Here is a 20062-nt window from a genome sequence, read left to right on the forward strand (position 1 = left end):
AAGTATTTTTCTTCTCCTCTATTTTTTTTCCACCAGAAATGTCAGAAAGTCTGCTGACATTTTAATTCCTTTGTGATAGGCTAAGAGCTGAGAGCCAAGTCCTGCTGCCATTGCAGTCAAAAAGATTTTTCTCATATACTTTAAGAGTAGCAAATTAGTCTTACACTCTGGAAAGCATATGTGCAAAGCTTAAACAAAATGTAATTAAAACTAAAATTACATTACTCTAACATCATCTTAGGATTAGATACAAACTGAAACCGACGAGCCTTGTTGGACTTTTTTGTTTCAATTTGACCACAGAGTAGCAAAACCCAGTAAAATGGACTGTACTGGAAGACCCCGGTGTTGTGTTGTTTGTTGTTTTTCCCTAATCTGAATTCTGTTAAAAGTGTAGGAGTACTATTCCATGCTGTCTATTAGTCACCCAAGCTTCATGACACCCTATCTATAACCTTTAAGATTTAATTTAAATTTACTAGTTGACATATAATCTGTGCACATCTTTTAAAACTCTATTAAGCACTGTGATCCTACTTTTAGCGTTACATGTGACCAAAAAAAATCTCATTACCTTTAATAGAAATACACTCAGGCCCATAAGATAAAGTAGTACCTTATATTCTTTTTACATTAGTTGTTCATTGATATAAATTCAACAAGCTCAACATGCATTTAGCAAAACAGCAGAGCTGGCTTAGAGCAGCAGCACAGCGCTGAGAGAACTCAGTCTACAAATTCTACCTACTACATGAGTGGTCATATATTTCCCTCTTTGCATGGTGTGCTTAGAGATTTACATCATGGGTTCAATATAATAAATTTATTTTCCTTTACCAAGTTGTTCCTTTATGAAGTATTCATTTGTAAAGCATGAATTTTTTATACAGGACTGCTAAAAACCATGGAGTAGACACATTTGCTTAGTAGTTTTATTTTTTTTTCATGTTCTATAATCATATTTCATCAACTGGTACAACAAAACATATATAAAAAGCAAAACAAAGAGGGCTTGTTGAGCTTGATGCATGGTAAATCTATTTGGTTTATTCTTGGTTTATTGTTAAATATTATATTGCATTTCTTAAAGCAGACATCGTGTATATTGTGATTTCTAGCATTCCACACACAGCAGCTTATTGTTGTTCCCTTTAAATATGGGAAATAAAAATGGTTTTAGTTTGCTTTGAAAAAAAATTGAGAGGGGGTACTGCTATATTACATGGCCCAAGAAATATTGGCAGCATGCTCTTTGGCTTTCATCCGTAGAACTGCAATACTGGAGGACCTCCTTTCAAACTCTGGCTTGGTTTCAAAAGCATGTCCATTGGTTGCCCCAGAAAGCAACGAGTCAGTGAAAAAATTATTGAGGGGCATGTGGCTAAATTGATTCTGGTGGTTTGAAAAGCCTGTGTAGCCAGAATCTGTCCGGGGTGAATGGGAGTAAGGTGTCATACAGGAGGACGTATCTCGTGGCAGCATGCAGGAGGTAACCACAGAACCACTGGCCGCATTCCCTGCCCACAGATTGTTCTGAATCTGGAACATATAAAATGAACACAATTAAACTCAGATAGTTCATCTTTTGTTTTCTGCAATGCTTGGTTTGCTTTACTTCACATATAATTAGCTCCCCTCTGAAACATGCAACAAGTATTTAACAAGTTCTCTGCAATCGTGTCAGAAAATAGTGTGAAGAGATCACATCAGACAAAATATGAGATTGCTCACTTAAGAGCAAGGGCTGATGAGTCATGTTCCTTACTTTGCCATCCATTTGTCCTGTGGCTCCATATATATGTCAATTGTTGAACCTCAGGATGCCATCAGACCAGCCAGTCAATAAAATTAATGGAAACACACAACTGATATCAGAAAAAACGTGTCAAAAGAGTGTACAAGATCAGAGATATTTTCAACATAAATGCTTCTCCTCATTAGAATTCCCATTGTAATGGTCGGAAAAGGGTGAACAAAACAAACCAATTTGGATTTATCAAGAGATAAATCCCAACAAGTATTCAAAAAAATTAATAATGAGAAGTCTTGCATAGTTACTTTAAAACAAATGAAACCCTAAAACACAGAAATTACTGATAATGCATTCAAGACCTTTTCTTAAATTTGTTTCAAAGATAGATTTGATACAAAATTTCTTTTCATGACTTTTCATGTGAAAATATACTTTAAGGGTATATCTGTTTCAGCATTCAGCCTTAACAAGCTGCATTGTGCATCCCTGGAAAACATTGAATGACAGACTAGGACACAAACTTTTTGGTTACCATCAATGCCTGGAGCAACCATGTATTCAAGCCTTGATGTATAATCCTTTCTATACTTGGCAGTTGCTTAAAGCTCCATTCTGAGTCTCAGGCCTTCCACCATCTATGCATAGATGCTATCTATGGATAGGTATTTTTCACTTGTTTGTTACTAGATGGACAGGCAGAAAGACTTTTAAGACCTAACATGAGTCAGCTCTTATTGTTATCTCAGACTGCATGGTCTTTCATTCCTGCTCTATTCACTTTGATTTGATCATGCTTCACACTCAGCAACTGTCCTTTTTTTTCCTCCAAACTCTACTCTCTCTCTAGGAGTACTACTTGCATATGGTATAATTTCTGACATACTCAATCTTCCTCGGTCATTCCTCATTTACACACGCCATTATACAATTTACAGCTTTGTATGTCTTCTCCACTTTTACCTATATACCTCTCCTGAATGCTGATTTTTTTAATGTACAAATAACATCAGGCAAGACATTTTTAGCCCCCATTCACAATACAGATCTTGTCAGCCAGTAACTATATCCTTTCCTATTTGTTTTCCTTTGCTAAATTTTTCTTCACTCTAAAAATCTGTTGTCTGTTCAGTGTATCCTTGCCCTGATGCACTGCGATTGAGCCCACGTGTCTTTGTTCTCTGTGATGTGTTGGAGTAACTCAATTACTCTTCAGTTAGCACTGAAAAGTGAATTCCCACTTCAAACTTAATTCTACATTCACATTCCAAATCCATAGACAAAGGAATTTTGACTTTAAGATATAAAGGTTATCTCTCTAGCTGAGTGATTTTTTCTGTCAAAGTAGAGGTCAGAGGAAGTAATGAATTATGACAGACACACACATATGCACACACAGAATGAAAACATGTTTCTAAGGCTGATGAGTTGTGTTTTCTCCCATTGTCCTATCACTTTGCAACAGCACATACCAAACCACCAACAAGCTAAAGCGATAAATTATGGTTCACTGAACTCCTCTAGCTGAGATCTAGTGCAGATAGGAAGGACGAAATAGTCTTATTTTAAACAGTTATTTTAGCAAGGTCATCAGGAGCTGACAAACTAATCTGGACTCCTTGGGAAGTCCAGCAGCAAAAACATAATCCAGTAAATGCTCCATTTTGGTTTCCTCTGAAAACCTGGGGAAAAATCATGGCAGCAACTCATCTCCCCAAACTCTGGGTCTGCTCAGCTTGTTTACACAGACGTGCATGCATGCAGTTATAGTTCCACACACACTCATGGATGTGCCTTTCCACACACACCCACACAGCTGGGCACACATCAGGCTTCTGCTCCTGCATATTTTAGGTGATCTGCTGGGAGGCAACGGAGGAAGTAAGGTCACTGAGGAAGGATATGGAAGAATTTTCCTTCTTGTGGGCCTCCTGACGTCTATATGAGGAAATCTAAAAGAAGTTTCAGAACTTTCCAGTTACCACCTCTCATAATCACTTTTCAGAAGACGCAAATGTCAGCCCATGGGAGACGCTCTACAGTTTGACATGATTCCCAGCTGCTTTATTACTCCTTCATTAACCTACCTTATAAGTTTTGACTTATAATCAGACAAATTTCCCCAGGGAGAAACTAGTTAACCTATGCAGTGTCTAATACATGAGCTATTTCTGAAGGAGCTCATAATCTCCAAAGCTAACTTACATGCAACAAAGTCTTATTTATCTGACTTACTAAAATTTCTTTCTAAGAAATGCCGTGCCAAATGCTACCCAGGCAGCATAGATATAATTAGGGGAGGAATTTTAAAAAAAAGTTTAAATACAAACATGAACAAGTTTGCCTTTAATAGAATCATGATGGGAAATCTCCAAAAGGTTCAGAGGCTCAGTTAGAAAGTGCCCAATAACCAATGTGGTCTGGAGGAATCACAAAATCACTCTTTCTTTCCACACTTTGAGTAGTTTGGTGTGCAGTAAACTAAGTTTAGTACCACCAATTTCCCTGATATTTTTATTCCAGACAAATCTCTTTCAATTTAGGTTCAGTGAGGTTGCACAGGTGTAAATGAGAACCAAATTCAGCTGCAAATCCTAAAATGTGCCAATGTCTTTTTCAAGAAATATGTGAACAAGCTATTAATTTCTAAAACTTTTAAAGGAGAGCACTAGATTTCTTCCTTAGAGAAAGGAATTCAAATTATTAAACTTAACTTTGGGAATGCCACAAGATTCTAGGGGAGCTTTACATCTTCTCTCATGAGGCAGTTATGCCTTCTAAAACAATGTTTTCAGTTATATCAATTTTCTATTCATTTTAGTTGATTGAGTGACTTCACATTTGGTATTAAATGTTCATTTCTTTACAAGGATTTACAACATAAATATCTTGTAGTGAAATTTAGGCACAGAAGGTATTCCTGTATTAAAAATAAATACAGTAATGTTTCACAATAAGTCAAAATGATCAGACCGTCTTCTGGTATGTTAGAAGGAAAAGCGACATTATGTATATGAATTTAAAGAAAATATTTTTCCTCTTAAAATCTTGTGTGATCCATGAACTATATAAAAGGCAATTCAGAGACTGTGAATGAGGCCATACATACAGCACATCTCTGGTTTCTGTTAACATCACAAACAACTTGAGCTTTGCTCTTGTGGTTACCATGAAATTACCAGAGCCTTTCAATATATTTACCTACTGTATGTTTTATACACACATACACATGCACACACACCCTTCCTGATCGAAAAAGAAATAGGATTTCATAGCTGTGACACGAACATAACTGCAGAGTTACGGTTGTTAACATGGTTGTGATATAATTTCCTAGGCACATGACCTTCTGTTAGATACTGCAGAGGAAAAAGAGCTGAGGTAATTGGTCATCCTTCTTGGTGTCATTGATTTTTTCCTGCTAAACTTTCAAGTTCCCTGAGCTTCAGCCTTTTTATGCAGCCCCTGGAGAAACCACATAAACTCAAATATCAGACTTTTCTGGGAGTTTTGCTATCACTGCCCTAGCCTTTGGGAGAACCAAATGGGAGATTTGGTTCTCCCATCACCAAATTCTTGACTCGTGTTATTTCAGTCGCCTGCCTATCCAGACTAGAGACCATCTCTGTTTGAGTGCACACCTTTTAGTGCTTCACATTGGAAACAAAATTCTAATTTCTTTTAAGATCTCTAGATATCAAGAGATGTTATTATTGTATTACATAATAAATGTTATACTTGCTGAATATTATTATAATTACTCTAGTAATTAGAAACTACACATATCCTCTGTGGAAAACAAGAGTTGCACTAAATGAAGAGTTAAGAATTTGTGTAATTATAGAAAACATGTGAATGTCAGACTGATTTGCTAAATTTTTGTCGCTACTCTCCTTGCACTACCAAAAAATATCAAATCTTTGCTAGCACAAGAAGCTACTTTCAGGAGATTAAATGCAATAGCTGTTAAACTACTCAAAACTACTAGTTCACAGCTTGTATCTGTTGGTCATCCCTAGTCCATCACCACAATTAATTTGGTCTGTAAATTTCCACTTTTCTTTCTGGGTGCCTCTTTAGAGCATCCAAAATACAGGTAGAAATTTGCCTTTACTTCCTAAATTTGTAGATTCTCAGAATCATTCAAACCGAAAAAGAGCCTCTGGGATATTTCTAAACCCTTGCTTGCAGCTACTCTCAAATTTAGATAAGGTTACTCAAACCCCATCCAGCCATGCTTTGAGTCACTCCAGCTGCAGGGGTTCATTAATTTCTATGGGCAATTTGCCCCAATGCTTCACCATTCATTGTATTTTTACATTTATATCATTGTATTTTTACATTTTTATCTAGACAGAACATTTCCCAGTGTTTAATTTGTGACTGTTTTGTAGGAGCTGATGGGCAAGTGCACATGTGAAGATCACCTGTGCTGTATTGGGCTCATGTATGAGAGAGATGCAGGACACAATTTGCAGATACAAATAAAATGCTAATTAGCACATGGTAGTGAGAGGCTTAATGATACAGATTTAAAATATGTGATAGACCCCTTCAGTCCACATTTGGCTTACACATGGTGAACAAAATAAAACTCTGACCATTAGATTCCACACTTAAGTTTGCTAAGCTTCAAAATAATGTAGGATTTGAAAAGTCATCAAGCTTTCATTCCTGTATGGGATGTTTTGTAAACTGTAAATTCTCCCTACTGCAATCTTGAGGCCACTTATAATATGGATTAATTATATTTCAACTCTATGATACAGTTAAATACAATATTTCACATTTTGAAAAATACTATTAAAAATTTTGTGTATCTTAGGGGAAAAAAAGAAGAATTTGCCAAGTAATTAAGCCCCAGTAAAGTCACTCACACTTAAAGAAATACATGTTTCACAAAAAAAAACCCCACAGAGCAACAAACTGAATGTTGAGACTATGAAGAGGACCACATACAGTGGTGGTTTATTACCCAGAAAAAATAAAAGTGCAGTGCATAAGCTACTTCGTGTGGAACAGACGCCACCCAGAAAAGTTGGAAGTGTCACTCCCCTCTTGTTGGAAGATCAGCCACAGCAGTGAGCGCACATGCAGGGAGACACACACCATGCAGGTGGTGGCGCAGCCCCAGCCCCACGCTGCCACAGCCAGACAGCATGAGTGAGTGATAAAACCTCTCTGAAGCCAGCTCAGAGATGTCTGCCACATCTACTCATGCTCAATCAGTGTACCCATAGCCTTAATGAACTATTGTGATTAACTGTCATTTATGTGTCTGCTACAGTTAAAAGAAATTTTAAGTCATATAACATGTGGCGTCTAATACATTCCATATGAACACTTAATTGGAGCATGTAACTTTGATTATTGCTAATGAGGATTAGCCATATGTACCAAGGCTAGAGCAAATGATAATGATGATCCAAGGACTCAGTACTTAACACATGTATGCTGATACCACTTCTACACTCTTTGACTGCCAACACATCATGTGATGCCATGCTGTTCAACATATTCATTTGATTTATCATTATGGTGCATGGAATGCAAATTTCAGCTTCTTCCTTCTATTTATGAGATTTCAACAGTTTCCTTTCTTTTTAGACCTTCTATATCATTCCTGTTCCCACACTTCTGAAAGGCTTTTGTTGTCTTAGGATTCCCCCCTGCACTAGATTGGATATTTTCAACTGAAACAAAAAATTAAATTCTATTCTATCCAAGTCTTGCCTGCATTTTCAAGAAAATTTAAAAAATACTCAAACATTTTACATGTGGTATTAAGAGGGAAAGTCGAGTGGTGTGACAAAATTAATCCTTTTAAAGGGACTTAGAAGAAAAATTACAACAAATTAACATGATTCAAAGAACAAATGAGGAAAAATGCAAAGAAAGGAAGGAGCCTAGATGGGAGAAAATATTCACCTTTTTTATCTGCTTTCAATACCTGAATTTAATGTTTATTTACATACTGATGCACTTATAAAGATAACATCTTTATCAATTTGATTCCCACAGGGATAGCTGTGATGATAATAGAATAGGCTCTTGTGTGTGTAAATAGAGGAGGAGGGGTAAAATGAAATTTTGTCTCAGGTTTTCTTGTTAGTTCTCATAGGTAATCATCGAATCTGATGAGATCAAATACCTTTGTAACAGGAGCCTTCCCACTAACATAGGGTGCCAGAGGGAGTCAAATGAAGACCAATAAGAGAAAAACAAAGTTAAGGAGGTTTTTTATTGTTCCTCTTCCAACATATTTATACATCTGTGTAGATAACTACAAATGACTGCAGCTGAACCAGGTATCAAAATAAAAAAAATGTTGGCAGATCATCTTACCTATTTTACACCTTACATTTTAGGAATAAAAATTTTAATTGATCAGAGTTTTTGACAGCTGTAAAGGGAACCCATGTCTGGCATAGAAGTTCCTTTGGTTAAGTTTCCTAAACACAAATGTCTAATACTTATCTGACCATGGCTGCCTAAAATGAAGGCCGGATCCTTCTTTTAAATCCTGTTCATCAACACTTCAACAGTGTCTCAGATATCCTGAGACATATTTAATAACACTCTATGCTGTATTTAAGGGACAAAATTAAGTAAGGCTTGTTTACTAACATTCACTCTGGTGAAATGAAGTAAACTTCCCCATGAAGGGAATTTGCATTCATTTCCCCACTGCTTTCATGATGTTCCATCTTCACTTTCATAGCAATAGGACATTGCTAGTTAAGCTAAAAATGTCTAGGATATGTGTTTTCCTGAGTGCACTTAAGATGACTAAGAACACAATGTGTTGTATCTGCAAGAAAACATTGAAGTTCAAACACTGAAAGTAGGGAAACGGAAAACTTTTGCTAAAATTAAAGAAAATCACTGTCCATACAATTTTCCTAGAAAAATCTGATTTTCGGCATAATGTTGTTAGAGCTTTGAAAAAAAATCTATATAACAGATGATTTTTCTAGAATATTGTACAAACAACCCTTCTCTGTAACCCAGGTTTTGATAGTATAATTAATGAAAAATATATGCATGCAGAATTTGGCCAGTTTAGGAGATATTCAATTTCTTGGCAGGTTCAATTCAGGAGATATTCAATTTCTCAGACAAGCAACTAAAAAACCAACCAACCAAACAAAAAAACAAAAGTCAATATACTGTAAAAATCATTAAAATTAGACTGAAAGAGCAAAGCAAAGAATTATGATCTACCAAAAAAAATCTAAATTGTAATTGTTGTGAAGATAAAGACATGGATTTTATAGCAAAATTAGACTGGATTATAGACAAAGGTGTTGGACCAGATCACCTTTAGAGGTCACTTCCAACCTCAACCCTTTTCTTATTCAGAGCCAACCTTCTGTCTGAAATGAGTTGAAAGATTCATTTTCTCACAAGAGAAACGTTTCAGGTTTATGAAGTCACGCAATGCATAGCAGCACGATGTTCTTAATTTCCATTTGATGAAGATAATTGGTGAAGAGACTAAGCAGAAGTCTCCACAACACCCTCTGTCGACTGCAAGAGACTGACGCTTCTGCTGGAATGTGTTTTCTCAACATATCCATGGCTGGACTCAAACCAGAAAAATCCACGGGCTGCAAATCCTTATAATGCACACCAGAAATTCATATTTGTTCCTGCTCTTTCTGCCATAAAGCTGTAAACTTCTCAGCTTGATTTCATCCTTTTTCAACATTCAACCTATATTTTCTTCCAGCAACAGGGAGTCTGTTTTTCTCCATGTTGTTTCTTAAATAAACTCTAGTGATCTGTGTTCCACAATCCACAAGAAAAAAATTACTTATTTAAAAGTACATTTAAAAATTATTTATTTAAAAGTATGGCAAAGCTTGTCTAATATTTGCTTATTTCATTGTCACAAGAGTGCCTGTGGTGGTGGTGATATGGGAACAAAATAAAGGGAAAAAGGATATTTGTTTTCTTCTCTTACATTAACTACAATGAAATAAAGGATTTTTTGGGGAAACCAATTTATAACATTAAAATGAAACCATTTTATATACCTTTTCTGCCTGAGTTGTAAGATAGATTGATGAATTTATTGCAAGTCAGGAGCTGTATATTTATTTTCCATAAGTGAAGCACTTAATAATGGACATCTAGTTCAAAAGATTTGAATGCAGTGATGTCAGTAGTCATGTTTTTAAAATGGATTTTCATTGTCTCAGTCACTCTCACTGGAAATGTTATATATATCATAGAGATGTGGTTTTACTGAAGAACAGGATTTCAGAATGTGAAAATTATGAAGAACTACCACAAGGTTAGCAAGACTACGAATTTTTATTAAATGCTCTGAGGTAATTGCCTGGATACCTACTCATATACAGAAAAGTAGCCAAATTTTTCTCTGAGGAGAGAACTACCTTGTTTTTAAAACGTAGCCAAGCTATGCGTGCAAGCCGTCAGCTGAAACAGCCAAAGTGCACTCACACCTTCCTTCAGCTCCTTCTTCTTGAACAGCAAGAACAGCAGAACAGCACCAGGCAGCATTCTCATGCAGGTGACCAGACAAATTACACATTTGTGCCTCTCTGTTTACCTGCACTCTGTTAGTCTGTGCATGTAGGTGAGCATGTGGCATTTGTGCTTGTGAATGTATATTCACGTTTTGTATTTCTACACGCTAGAGATGCTTGATTTAAGATGATGGAACAAGCATTTGCATTTCCATCTTCTGTTTTTAAGAATTTATTAATTAGTAATGGAAATATTTGTCAGGCTGAAGCTTAGTTGTGTCATCTGCCTAGAAGATTTTTTTGCCAAAAAATATAAACAGAAATGCAGAGAATTAATCTTTTTAACAATCTGAAAGTACAGAATAGATCTTTTATTGGATTAGAATTTTATAGATCATATTCTTGTAGAGTTTAAAAATGTGGGATTGTTGAAAAACATTAATTTTAGGACAATCATTTTAGATGTAGATGGAATCCTACCAAAAATACAAGATAAGCTGGCAGACACAAATTTAGTCTAGAAATCCCAAAGCTTCAGCACTGTTCATTGTATCACTTGCTGTGATGCTATAGGTAAGTCAGAAAGACCTTGAAAGGAGAATTGACCACCTTAAATGAGATCTGTGAGTGAATGCAAATCTACGGCTTTGTGAGTCTACCCGGGGCTACCGACGATTGTGTCCACTTACCTAAACACAGAGTCATGCAGTGGTTGCTAATGTGATTTGGGTTATTGCCCTGCTACATGTTAAAATAAAACCAGATGGCTTACAAGTGCCACAGCAGCTGAAATGGTTGTGTCCATGTTCTGAGCTGCTGGAGCTCAGGGCAGCTCTGGCCCAGGCACCAAGCCTAGTAATATGTAACCTCTTCAGAGGTAAAGCACATTAAACTGAGTAGATGGCACATGAGCCAAAGGTCCCTGGTTCATAGCTAATCACATTCATAGAATGATAGAATCACTAAGGTTGGAAAAGACCTCCAAGATCATCAGGTCCAACACTTCAGCAAACACTGCCATGCCAACTAAAGCATAGCACTAATTGTCATTTCCAGTCAATTGTTGAATACTTCCAGGGATGGTGACTCCACCACTCCAGTGCTTACCACCATTTCAGGGAAAAAATTCTTCCTGACGTCTGACCTGAACCTCCCCCAGCTCAGCTTATTTCCTCTTAACCTGTCACTTGCTCTCTGGGAGAAGAGACCAAGGTCCTTCTTGCTACAATCTCATTTCATGCAGTTGTAGAGAGTGATAAGGTCTCCCCTGCAACTCCTTTTCTCCAGGCAAAAAAGCCCAACTCCCTCAGCTGCTCCTCATAGGACTTGTGCTCCAGACCCCTCCCCAGCTCCATTGCTCTTCTTTGAACATTCTCCAGCCCCTCAATGTCATTCTCATAGTGAAGGGCCCAGAACAGGACACAGGATTTGAAGTGCAACCTCACCAGTGCCAAGTACAGGGACGCAATCCCTGCCCTGCTCCTGCTGGCCACACTATTGCTGATCCAGGCCAGGATGCCATTGGCCTTCTCGGCCACCTGGGCACAGCTGGCTCATGTTCAGCTGCTGACAACCACCACCCCCAGGCCGTTCTCTGCTGAGTCAATTTCCAGCCACTCTTCCCCAACCCTGAGGAACTCCTCATTCAGCCAATTTAGAGCATGACCAAAGCAAGCTCACGCAGAATATGAGTATTTTTTTTTAAGGTTGGCAGAGACCCCACTACCGAATGAAGCTGAACAGCACCAAAACACCAGTAGTGGAAGGGAGCCATGCAAGAGATTTTTGCTTTGCATGGTGCTTTTTTTAAATTAATTATGTGGTAAAAGCAATGTGTAGCCAGAGACATGAAAAAAATGGCTCTAAAATAAAGATATTCAATGTACTAAAACAAGCAAGGAGACAAACAAAAGCAGAGTGAGGCAAAGAGTAAATCAAAGGAGTGGAGAACTGAGACAGAAGATTATTACTTCATTATGCAGTATACCTTATTATTTACTAACAGGGAACTGAAAAAGACAAAAAAAACCAAATTCAACCAACTCCAATGGTATGAGAGATTTGTCCTGTCCCTCTGCCTCTCTCTCCCAGTGATATATATTCAGTTCTGATTCTGTAGGACTATATTACAATTTCATGCTAGTAGGACACTTGTTCTATTTAATGGGCTGTTGAGGTCTATAAGGACAGGGTCCATGTTTGACACATCAAAAGGAAGCTGTCTAGAGATCAGGTAGTTTATACTTCACCTTAGCAAAGTATACAAAACCAGAGTTGTTAGGACAGCTGCCAAATGTAGAACCAAAGTACTGCTTGGTCTTTACCGTACCTGAGGGTAGCTGTCAGTCCTTGGAAGAACAGATATGTCATAGGTGGCAGCAAAGTGGCTCTTGGCTTGCTGGATCTGACCATAGCGTTCTCTTTTTCTCCATTTTGCTCTTCGATTCTGGAACCAAACCTAGAGTATACAAGGAAAGAGTCATCAGAGTAAACTAAATTATGTACTGTGCAAAGGGTTTTAGGAAAATAAGAGATTTTGGACAGCAGCTTTGAAAATTTGTGTTTATCTAAAAAAGATAAGTTCTCCACCTGGAAATTAATTTTTCACTGTTTCAGTCTTGTAAATGTCACACCTGCTTAACTTATGGCTGGCTATTTTAAATATACATATTGTTTCATTTATATTCCTCAAAACAAACCAACAAACAAAGCAAACAAACAAAAACAAAGACAACCTGAGAAAGATCAGTCTGTAGCAAGTAAAGAAACATTCCCTTAAATTCCCATGCCCACTGACTTGCTATAACTATCCGTAATCTGCCTCCTAGAGGTGTCCATGACCTTTATCAAGTGCAGTAATAAAAAGGCAGGAAAAATTGGCACAAGGACAGTAGTCTGCACAGCAGGAAAAGTTCTTATAAGGAAGGCTAAAAGGCCAGGAAAATAATAAAAAGTCACCACGTCACAGACAGTTTTTGAACTATTGTGAATTTTGTTTTACTTTAGTGTTAGATGATATCTGTTTCTTATAATGGAAGACAAAAGAATTGCACTTTCAACTATGGAATAATTTAGATTTTATGCTTAAATTTGTTTATACTCCTTGGCCTGTTCTGTAATATTTTGAGTGTCGAGTACTATATCAAAAACCCATTATATGACAATTTCTTTCTGTTACTGATAACTGTCATTGTCCCATAGTCTTAATAATTTATTCTTGTCTTACAGACAGTTTATTTTGGACTGGTTAGGCTATCCTGATGAATAAAGGGGATTGCTAAGAAAAGTAACACTGTATAAGAATAATATCCAACTAGTCGTTGTTCTGGGTAAGCAAGCTCACTGAGACTTTTTTAAGTCACACTTTTAACTGAATCATTATTATTTTAAAGGAAACAATGGCATTGGTTAGTCATCCAGCTAAATCGACCATTAATTAATTTTGATATATACATGCATGAATGGTGCTTTATTTATAGATACTTCCTGTGTTTTGAGGGACATTTTCTGATTCCATATTGTGGGATATTTAAAATAACACTGCTTGGTTTGTAATTCCATTCTTGCATTGATCTTTGGAGAACTCAACTGTCTTTTGATACTGCTCTTAAGCATCCAGGGCATAATTTTGCTCATTTTGATTCCCAAGGACTTGTGGCAAATCTGCCATCTTTTAAAAGATTCAGCAATCAAAGCAAAGCTCATGCATATAACTCCTGAGTATATATTTTTAGGACCCTTGATGGTAAATATATTTTATTTATGATGCCTGAGGTTCAACAAAAAGAAAAGGGAAGGCAAAAAATCTCCTGTCTCCACAGAGGCATCAAGGACACGATAAGGAAATTTAGTCATGAAGTTCTTTCCTTGAATAAAGACCTTGACAATCTTCTTAAAATGGGTACCAATTACCGGACTGACATGAAGCAGGAAAGAGAACAACTTAGATAAATTAGGTTCAGGTTGGCTCTCTCTGCATGTGTGCAGGACAAATATTAAATTGGATGTTGACGAAATGGTGGTGAAGGGAACTGTGGGTAAGGTATCCAGCTGATCACTCTGCTACACTAAATCAAACAATTTGCTTGAATTCATAGAAGTAAATGAGAAAAAGCACTTTTTTTTTTTTCCTTTGACAATCCCCCAAAATGTTTCTGTTTACACCACTTTACTAGAAACTTACTCTTGGCAGAGATAGAGTAACCATTTGCCTCCACAAAGCAATGTAGAAATCTGCTGCTTGTTATCCTTGAATTGCCAGATGCTTGCCTTTAATGACGTAAGGCCTTGCAAATTGCTTAATCTTGTGATGGAATACTCTTGCTACTCTGGACAGAAATGATCAACATGACCTTCCATATTAACCATATAAGAATGCAAAGATCAGTTATCTTTTAAGAAAGGTAAGAAGGTGTTTAAATAAAATAGAAATAAATACACCGTGAGAGTCTGATATAGACATACATTTTTCATTTACTATCTTCTTTTTAATACTTTTACCATGTGAAGCCTCTAAATCTTAGGAAAAAAATGTGATAAAAAAGTCAGATTACACACTTTAGTTCAATTTCCCCCCCCCCCTTATTCTCGCTATTAATTTGTTCTTGAAGTAGTTCTCCGTATTCCAGAATTATACACTTGTTAGAATGGTGTTTTAACATTATGCTACCTTCTTTTTTTTTAAGTCAAGACTAAATCCCAGTGAATCAAAGTGATACTTGGAAAGCTGTACCAAATTCAGGAAAGGAATTGTGCAGAGCCTAAAGAGTTAAAAGCCACCGAACCAAATTCCATCGGCATTGCTGATATCACATCGATGTAACTGAACACACAGTTTTGGACTCTATTTTCTGATGACAACAGCAAATGTGATGCCTGCTTGAATAGACATGAAAAGAACACTTCTTTATAAAATTAATTAGCTGACTTTTTCTGAAAGTGTTTCTGATTTCATTTCAATTTGTATGCATGTGCACTGCTGTCTATTTCTCTACGTGCATGTGTGAGTATGCGTTTAATTACAAGTTGTGAAGTTGTTATCATATTCAAGTCACTAAATTAAAAAAATTAATCCCAGTCTGTAAGAATCAACAGAACTGTTATTCTCTAAATTTAAATAATGATTATTACCAGAACAGAAAAGATATCTAAAATGAAGATAAACTTGCAAAATGTGGCTCACACACCCTTTTCTAACAGAAGACCTCTAAACAAGGGAAAGGCTGTATATCCTAGATATTTAGCGTCTTTTCTCACCATTGCACATCAAAAGTCATAAATATTATTGAGATTGCTCTGTGAGCGCATACTGACTGATAGACATTAGTATGCAGTTACAATATTCAAATAATGTACTAAGTGGTCACCAGTATGTTTTGTTACAAAAACTAGAGTAGCATTATTAATAAGTTATGGAAATTTAAAAACCAGAAATTGTACCTCCTAATTTTGTGATTTCTAAGATCATTCCATACAGAAAAGAAGAATTGATTATGTCCTTGTTTTATATAGGCACAAAACTCACACACACACATATATCTATGTAAAGTATATAGATGTATAGATACTTATACACATTTATGTATGCAGAGTTTCACTGCACAGTCTTTGGATAGAAACAAGGAATTTGGTTACTTTTTAGACTGTAATTTTCATGCCATGACACACACAGAATCCTGTGAGTTCTGCATTGTCATCAGAGTGAACTACATGCAACAAGTCTTTAGTGGGATCTTCACACATAACAACTTATGTTTTCACTGCCTGGAATTCTACAAGAGATCAAGACAGTTTTACTATTGATGTTGTTTTCTCGTCCTTTAAACAAGCGTTCAGAACTGCAACACAAGCTATTTAAAAAAATAACAAGTTATTTTAGCACTACAGCCTAACAGCTCATGTCCATAAAGAAATGAGGCAAAACGAGCTGTTTGCTTTAGCTTTACGGGGTTTTGTACAATCCCTGAGAGTGTAATTTACTCATTTCTACAATGCACAATTTGTCATAGGAAGGCTGAAATCTGGCCCTACCTGGACTCTGGCCTCAGTGAGCTCTGTTCTCAGAGCTAGCTGTTCTCTCACATAGACATCGGGGTAGTGAGTTTTCTGGAACACTTTCTCCAGTTCCTCCAGCTGCAAACTGGTGAAAGTTGTTCTGTGTCTCCTCTTCTTACTGCTGGAGACATTGCTGTCACACTTATCACCAAGTTCGTCCAGGTCCCCCTTCTCCTGCAGCCCTTTCACTGGAGACATCCTGAGATTGTTGCAATTGTCCATGGGCCTGCTCAGCTCTGTGTGAAGAGGCTGTCCTTCCACTTTAGTAATCCCGTAGTTCACTGCATGCAAGGGGGGTTAACAGCTGGTTAATAAAGGATCAAGGGGGAAGGAGAGGTGTTTAGATTCAGGAGTTCGTATAAAACAGTTTCACAAGGAACCAGATTCCACCATGGCAGTGTTATTTCTTTATGACATCATTGAAGAGGAATTTGTAGTATTAACTACAGATAGAATAAAAGTGCTAAGTCACGTTAAATTTTAACTGAGAATGATATCTGAAAATATCATCTGGAAACTTACAGAGTAAGAAGACTGCAAGAGACTTGGATATTTTCACCCTACCACTACTGCTGCTAAAGTAGTTAACAATGCATGAAATCAGCCTCAGCTAGAGTTGTACAGATAAGGAATCTTAGCCCAAAACAGATTTTCATAATAGAGACACAAAGCTATTGACAAATGTGCCTTTAAATTTGGAAGCAAATGTAAAAAAACCTTTATTTGTATTAAAATACAAACTAACGGTGAAGTAAGCTTAAAAGTTGTAAACTGACAAATCAGGAAGCAAATTAAACCAAAAATTAAACTCGCTTTTAAAATTCAATAAATTCCATATGCCTTCTTTTGCATTTGCGAAGCAGAATTGTTTCCAATGAAGCTTGTTATGGTTACAAAACACAGGGCATTTCTGCAAAATGTTAACTCATTAAAAGAGATAGTTTCATATAATTTGTAAAAGGATCACAGGAACTATTTGTCTTTATGTAAAACTTGAGTGGTAGAGATAAGAAATATTCCACAGTAGCTTCTTAATAAGAAATGAAAACATTTCCTACTTTTCAATATATTTACTTATCACACATCACTGGAAAAGTAATGAGACAAGTTAAAGAATTAAAAAAAAAAATCTAAGAAAAAGGTGGAAAAAAAGATTCAAACTGTGTAGAAATTAAAATTTACAACGATGCTATGTAACATAATGAAGTTGTTTTGAGATTGTCTCGCGTTCTCAGTAATTTCTTTTCTTTCAATTCGAGCTGATTGCAATGAAACACAATTTTCAGATACTTACCATCAACGTATTCATAGCTAGGAAATGCCCCAAAGCCCTCGAGGCACACAATAAATTAGTTAATTAAGAAAAACTTCAATGTATAAATCAATTTCCTAGCGGTTTTTGTTTTTAAATTACACTTGAAGAAATCTATCAATGTCTCACCATTTATCCGTACAAATAAAAGAACTTTCTCAAAAAAAAAAAATATATATATACTTCAATGACTATATGAAGTCAAAAAGCATATCATATTGTTAGTCTTACTGCATCTGATTTTAACCATGTTTTCCGATTTTTCTAGGAAGTTAGTTTTTAATTTTTTTTTTCTATAGCGATTTTCATCGTGGTGGATGAAAATCGCTATAACATGAAGAAAATAATGAAGAAGATTTTAAATGTTTTAAAAATAAAATATTCCTCATTCTCCTTGCTTATAAGCTAGAAAATTTTAATACTTGATAAAATGTTTAACACTATTGTTCGGGGTTTTCGGGGACCGACGGGGTTTTCGGGAAAATCACCGTCCCGTATCGATTGGTAACGCTGCAGCGAGCCCCGCTGCCGTCGCAGGGCGGTATTTGAGGGCAGCGGAGCTGACCAGGCTGCCTCCCGTTCCCTGCCCGGACCGGCACCGCAGAGCCGGCCGTGTGCGGGCTCCCTCCGGAGCCGGCGATGCTTCTCCCGGGACTTTGCTGGGGGAAAGCGCCGCGGCTCGCAGCGGGGCCGGGAGTGCCGGGGCAGGGCCGGAGGGAGCCCAGAGGGGGTGCCCAGGGTGTGCCGGAAGGTGCCGGGACCCGTCCGTGTCCCGCAGCCCCCACCGGGACCCGGCCGTGTCCTGCAGCCCCTCCGGGACCCGGCCGTGTCCTGCAGCCCCACCGGGACCCGGCCGTGTCCTGCAGCCCCACCGGGACCCGGCCGTGTCCTGCAGCCCCACCGGGACCCGGCCGTGTCCTGCAGCCCCTCCGGGACCCGGCCGTGTCCTGCAGCCCCACCGGGACCCGTCCGTGTCCTGCAGCCCCTCCGGGACCCAGCTGTGTCCTGCAGCCCCTCCGGGACCCGGCCGTGTCCCGCAGCCCCTCCGGGACCCGTCCGTGTCCCGCAGCCCCACCGGGACCCGTCCGTGTCCTGCAGCCCCTCCGGGACCCGCCGGCCCGTCCGCCCCCGGGCGGCTGCCCCGGCCACGGGCGGGCTCTGCCGGCGAGCCCGGAGAGAGCTCCGCTCTCGGCCAGCCGGGAGACCCGGGCCGGGGCCGGTGGGGAAGGCAGCAGCTGAAAAGCTGCATTGAAAGGAAAAGAGCTCTTCAAAGCAGCCCTTTGCCTTCTCCTCGATTTTTTTTTTTTTATTTTTTTTTTTTTTTTTTAGTAGAGATAGTTCTATTATAACAGCAGTATTGTTACTGTTATTGTTATTTCACTACGACCTGACAGCCCTCGCCTGCCCACATCCGAGGGCTGCACAGCTGCCTTTGGTCTCCCTGGGCGGGAGAGTCCCTGCCCTCCCCCGTACATCTGCAGGATGGGGAATAGCCCTGGGATGACGACTCACCGTTCGTGTCCTGGCAGGGCGATGTCCTCTCCAGCCTCACATGATGCTCAGCTCTTTGCAGAGGGTTGAAGGCCTGTACGCATTTGCCGCCTGACGTTTTGCTATAAAAGGACTCATTGTCCAAAGTTTCCATAACGTGCTCCAAACTGCCTCCTGCTCCCATATAAAAGTCACTGTTCTTGCTCGGCTGGCTCTTCAGGGCAAACTTCTCGCTCAGAAAATCCATAATCATCTAAGGCTGCTTGAGAGCCTCTTCCCTAGACAGAGGCCGGACTGTGAGCAAGGGAGGGAGAGTGAGTGGATGGGAAGGAAGGAAGGAGGGAGGGAGGAAGAGGCGTTCAGCGCTTAGAGAGCTGTTTTGCCTCTGAGCCTTTGATTTGTCTTGTCTTGAAAGGGGAACCCGAAGTTGCTCTTATATCTTGAAGCTCAGCAGGACTTCTTGTGCAACCTCCCATTTCTAATGAATATGAAAATAAGCAAGCAGTCTAACTCCACCCCAGGTCCCCCAAGACCTAATCCCAACACAGGAGGGAGTTCCAGGCCCATTTTCCACAGACAGATCCGTTTCAGACAGACACACACAAGCATTCGGGGAGGGTGAGGGGAGAAAGGGAGGGAGGGAGGGAGGGAGGGAGGGGAGGGAGGGAGGACAAATAAAAAGGACATTTCCCCTCTGCAACCTATTCTCATTTCTCCAGGGATCCTGGAAAGAGTAATCCCTCGCTTCCCTCCCTCTCCTCCCAGCTCCCTGAGAGGCTTAGAGCGAGGTAATTTCAGGGGCACATACCCTTAAGTAAAGGATCTTCTTTAATCGCTTTGACTGATACGTCGGTAGCTGCAGTCCTGTTCTCTGAAGCTGTAAAATTAAGAACCGGTGTTCCTTCTTTATTAAACAGCTCAGAAGTTTTGTCCTAGAGTCAAATAGAGAAAGAAATGTTG

At 38.7% G+C, this 20062-nt stretch overlaps 1 protein-coding gene across 1 annotated transcript; it reads right to left on the bottom strand.

The window, feature by feature from the left end:
* Window positions 1-878: 878 nt before the first annotated feature.
* On the bottom strand, window positions 879-19520 carry ALX1 (ALX homeobox 1). The gene is made up of 4 exons (XM_063155917.1): window positions 19124-19520; window positions 16276-16580; window positions 12575-12703; window positions 879-1539 (listed from the first exon to the last, which is right to left on the bottom strand). Exons 1-4 carry the CDS (start codon window positions 19353-19355, stop codon window positions 1219-1221), a joined length of 987 nt encoding a protein of 328 aa, XP_063011987.1. The 5' UTR covers window positions 19356-19520; the 3' UTR covers window positions 879-1218.
* Window positions 19521-20062: the final 542 nt, after the last annotated feature.

Source organism: Melospiza melodia, chromosome 4 (genome assembly GCF_035770615.1).
Source record: "Melospiza melodia melodia isolate bMelMel2 chromosome 4, bMelMel2.pri, whole genome shotgun sequence".
Classification (NCBI taxonomy): domain Eukaryota; kingdom Metazoa; phylum Chordata; class Aves; order Passeriformes; family Passerellidae; genus Melospiza; species Melospiza melodia.

What these genes read in the sequence shown, in the direction of transcription:
- ALX1 (XM_063155917.1), bottom strand. Translation starts at nt 19,355, where the DNA reads ATGATTATGGATTTTCTGAGCGAGAAGTTTGCCCTGAAGAGCCAGCCG. An exon ending in GCCCTGCCAGGACACGAACG is followed by an intron (nt 16,581 to 19,123) that starts GTGAGTCGTCAT and finishes CCTTGCATGCAG; the next exon opens with TGAACTACGGGATTACTAAA. An exon ending in TCACTGAGGCCAGAGTCCAG is followed by an intron (nt 12,704 to 16,275) that starts GTAGGGCCAGAT and finishes TGTATACTCTAG; the next exon opens with GTTTGGTTCCAGAATCGAAG.